This window comes from Ixodes scapularis, unplaced genomic scaffold (genome assembly GCF_016920785.2).
Source record: "Ixodes scapularis isolate PalLabHiFi unplaced genomic scaffold, ASM1692078v2 PGA_scaffold8__174_contigs__length_109621045, whole genome shotgun sequence".
NCBI lineage: Eukaryota > Metazoa > Arthropoda > Arachnida > Ixodida > Ixodidae > Ixodes > Ixodes scapularis.
In genome coordinates, this window is record NW_024609883.1 from 41,815,125 (window position 1) to 41,818,794 (window position 3,670).

General features: G+C 46.5%; 1 protein-coding gene across 1 annotated transcript; it reads left to right on the plus strand.

Moving 5' to 3' along the window:
• Window positions 1–299: 299 nt before the first annotated feature.
• LOC121833560 lies at window positions 300–1,673 on the plus strand. The gene has a single exon (XM_042286963.1). It carries the CDS (start codon window positions 300–302, stop codon window positions 1,671–1,673), a length of 1,374 nt encoding a protein of 457 aa, XP_042142897.1.
• Window positions 1,674–3,670: the final 1,997 nt, after the last annotated feature.

Sequence of the window (3,670 nt, forward strand, 5' to 3'; positions counted from 1 at the left end):
CGATTTCAACGCTCACCATCCCATCTGGGGAGGTACGCATATAAACAATCGAGGCAGAAAACTTTTAGACTCTTTGAACTTACACAGCCTAAACATATTGAACGATAGTAGTCCCACATACCTACGCGGCACTACGTACAGTAGCTGCCTCGACCTAACGTTAGGGAAAAGAAGAAGTCTGTTCTGTTTCCACTGCTATTGTGGGCGTCTCGCTATATTTTGATTTTAATCAAGTTTCTCACTGCTCGGGCCAGGGAAAAACCATACGATCTTCTAATTTGACGCATCGCTCATCGACCATGGCCGCGGAGGGCCTTCCTTCCAGCCAAGCTGCCACGCCAACCGAAATGGAACAGGATTCAACGGGTATGTTGAGCTCCTCAAGCACCATATCCTACTACGAAAGTATCTCTGATGATCAAGATATGAATTCAGAGCCATATCAAATGGTCCTGGGCCGAAAGAGACGCAAACCATCTACTAGCTCAGACTGCAGCAGTAAGACAGTCAAAACCATGACCCAGGCTCATCCCCGCCTTACAGTGATAATCAAGCCCAAAGATCCAGTAAGCATGATTGCAACAATTAACCCGATGAAGATTACAGAGAAACTTGAAATGACTGCTCCAGATGGGGTCATCTTGGTTAGGCCCAATCGAAGACTCAACGTGCTGGCGATTGACACAAGAAACACTGAAGCCACGAAAGCGCTTCTTGGACTCACCTCATTAGGTGGAATACCTGTCATCGCTTATGAACCACTTCCACGGGAATTGGCGGCCGGAGTGATCTACCAGGTACCAGCAGACATTACCGAAGCCGAGCTACAATCGGCAGTCCGTGCACCCGTCATCTCCATTTCTCGACTGGGTAAATCTGAGTCTGTCAAAGTCGTCTTCAGCAAGGACACACTACCAGAATATGTCACCGTGGGATACACAAGGTTTAAGTTGCAGCCGTACATAGAGAAACCACGTCAGTGCTGGAAATGCGGTCGTTTTGGACATGTCCAAACCGCCTGCACAAGCGGCGTGCGCTGCACTCGCTGTGGAGGAGCACACGACCGTATGAAGTGTGAAGCGGCTGAGCTGCTCTGCACAAATTGCGGTAAAGCACATGACTCGACATCGCATCTGTGCCCTGTGTACCAAAGGGAAAAGAAAATATATCAGTACAAGAGCGAAGCTAAAGTTGGGTACACAACAGCAAAAGCGGCCCTACTGTCATCGAGGGAGAAAGTGTCCCAAGGTCGCTCTAAAACAGATGGTACAAAAACGAAACAAGACCTGGGAGCTCACCAACTTCTACAGGAGGGAATTCAAGATCCACAACCCTCCTCGTCAACTCAGCTGCCAAACGCTAGACAAATCCAAACACATGTGAAGCCAAGAGACGCCCAAGTATCCACCTTGGAGTTGAAGAATGAAAACGAATTTCCCAGACTTCCCAATTCAGCTTCGAAATCTGATGTAGAAGTCAAAGAAAACAGGCAACCCAGGCAGGACAAATCCAAGGCACCAGCCAAAGATCAACAGCCTATTACTGGGGACAAGCTTCAAACAATCGTCAATGTCATCCGTAGTATCCTTTGCACATGGGAGTCTCCCCTATCCCAAGCACTACTAACTGTGATCGATGCAATACTTCCACTTATCAAGCTATGGTGTCGTTAGAGAAGCTTCGTGGTGAAGCCACCGTCCTTCAATGGAACGCGAGAGGTCTACGAAACCGACTAGCGGACTTTCGTCAATTTGTGTTTAAATATCAATTTCTTGTTATTGCGATTTCAGAGTCGCGAGTGTCTCACAACACCAGGTTATCAGGATATGAACTGTATCATTCTCACGGAGGAAATGAACTCAGCAGAGTTTTACTCGGCTTTCGGAAGGATCTGACATGTTTTCAACATAACATCCCGCCACACCCTACAAATGAGTATATCGCAGCAACTATTAGAAAAGCAGAAGTTTCCTTCACAGTTATTGCTGGCTACATACCGCCTCGAGCACCCTTCGACGTTCAAAGGCTCGATACTATTCTACAGCAAACCCCATCCCCTCATATTCTGACGGGCGATTTCAACAGTCACCACGCATCATGGGGAAGTAAAAAGAATAACACTCGAGGACACGCATTATTTGACCTCACTCTAAAACATGATCTTGTAGTACTCAATGACGGAAGTCCGACGTATTTTAGAGGGGCAACTATGAGTAGTCCTTTAGATGTTTCGTTCGCATCTCCAACCCTCTCTGGGGAAACAACGTGGTTTGCTGATATTGAAACACACGGTAGCGATCATGTTCCTACATACACTATGATTCAAGGAATGCACTGCACGAAGCGACGTACCACAATGTGTTATACTGACAGGGATCTCTTTAAAACCAAAATGGAATCCGCATGTATCGCGGTAACCGAGCCAAAAGGTCTTGCAGAGGCTGTAACCTCTTCAACTTCTCAGGCGACAAAAAATGTCAACATGACAAAACCTCATAATGCAGTCGATGGTGAATATGGGCGTCTTCGGGCCATTCGTCGACGAGCAGAACGCCGGGCAAGGAAAACTAAGACTGTTGAGGATGTTCGGGCTTCTAGGCGAGCGCAAAAGCGTGTTCAACGCCACCTGGACAAACTTTCCAAAAGACGCTGGAGGTCACTTAGTTCCAACCTTGACCCAAGAAAACCACTCGATCGAACATGGCAAATAATGCGAAGCCTACGTGCAAGGCCACAGCAAATTCACCCGTTCTGCGCCATCAGTCTGAGTCGCCAAGTAACAGAAACAGTCGTCGCTGAAGAGTTCTGTACCAAGATCACTTCCAGCTCTTCAAGGTCCCATGACAAAGTCAGTGCGCAGGAGGAACATGTATCCGTAAGTGTATGCAAGGCTATCGATGCATGTTTTACCTTAAAGGAACTTGATATGGCGCTCGAGATGTCTAACGTTAGGTCATCCCCAGGCACGGATGGTGTACGGTATTCAGCCTTACGCCATTTGGGGGAGGGAGCGAGGACCGCACTGCTACACATTTTTAACTCCTCGTGGGAAACGGGTTCTGTACCGAAGGAATGGAAAATTGCTCGGGTTCTACCAATCTTAAAACCTGGAAAATCTCCTTTAGACATCAACTCTTACCGTCCCCGATAGCATTAACAAGTTGCATAGGCAAAGTAATGGAGCGAATGCTGCTTACCCGTATGGAATGGGATCTAGAAAATAGAGATCTATATCCTTCGTCCATGAATGGATTTCGACGCGGAAGAAGCAGCATTGACAACATTATTGACTTAGTAACTAGTATTGAACAAATGAAGGTAGTAAATAAAAAAAAACAACAGCTGTATTTGTGGACATAAAGTCGGCTTTTGATTGCGTAGAACACAACGCTCTTCTTCAAGATATGAAGGCCATTGGATTTGGAGGACGTGTATACAAATGGATAGCCAATTACCTAAAAGAAAGAGAAGTCTACATATCGACACAGGACGGCAACACCGGTCTTCATCATATTACTAGGGGAGTACCACAAGGAGGCGTCCTCAGCCCGATGCTTTTGAGCATTTCTCTCATAGGTCTCCTGAAAATTCTCCCAAAAACCGTTCACGTGTCTATATACGCGGATGATATCTGCTTCTGGACTTGCAGTAGATCTCTGTATATCAACAA

What these genes read in the sequence shown, in the direction of transcription:
- LOC121833560 (XM_042286963.1), top strand. Translation starts at nt 300, where the DNA reads ATGGCCGCGGAGGGCCTTCCTTCCAGCCAAGCTGCCACGCCAACCGAA.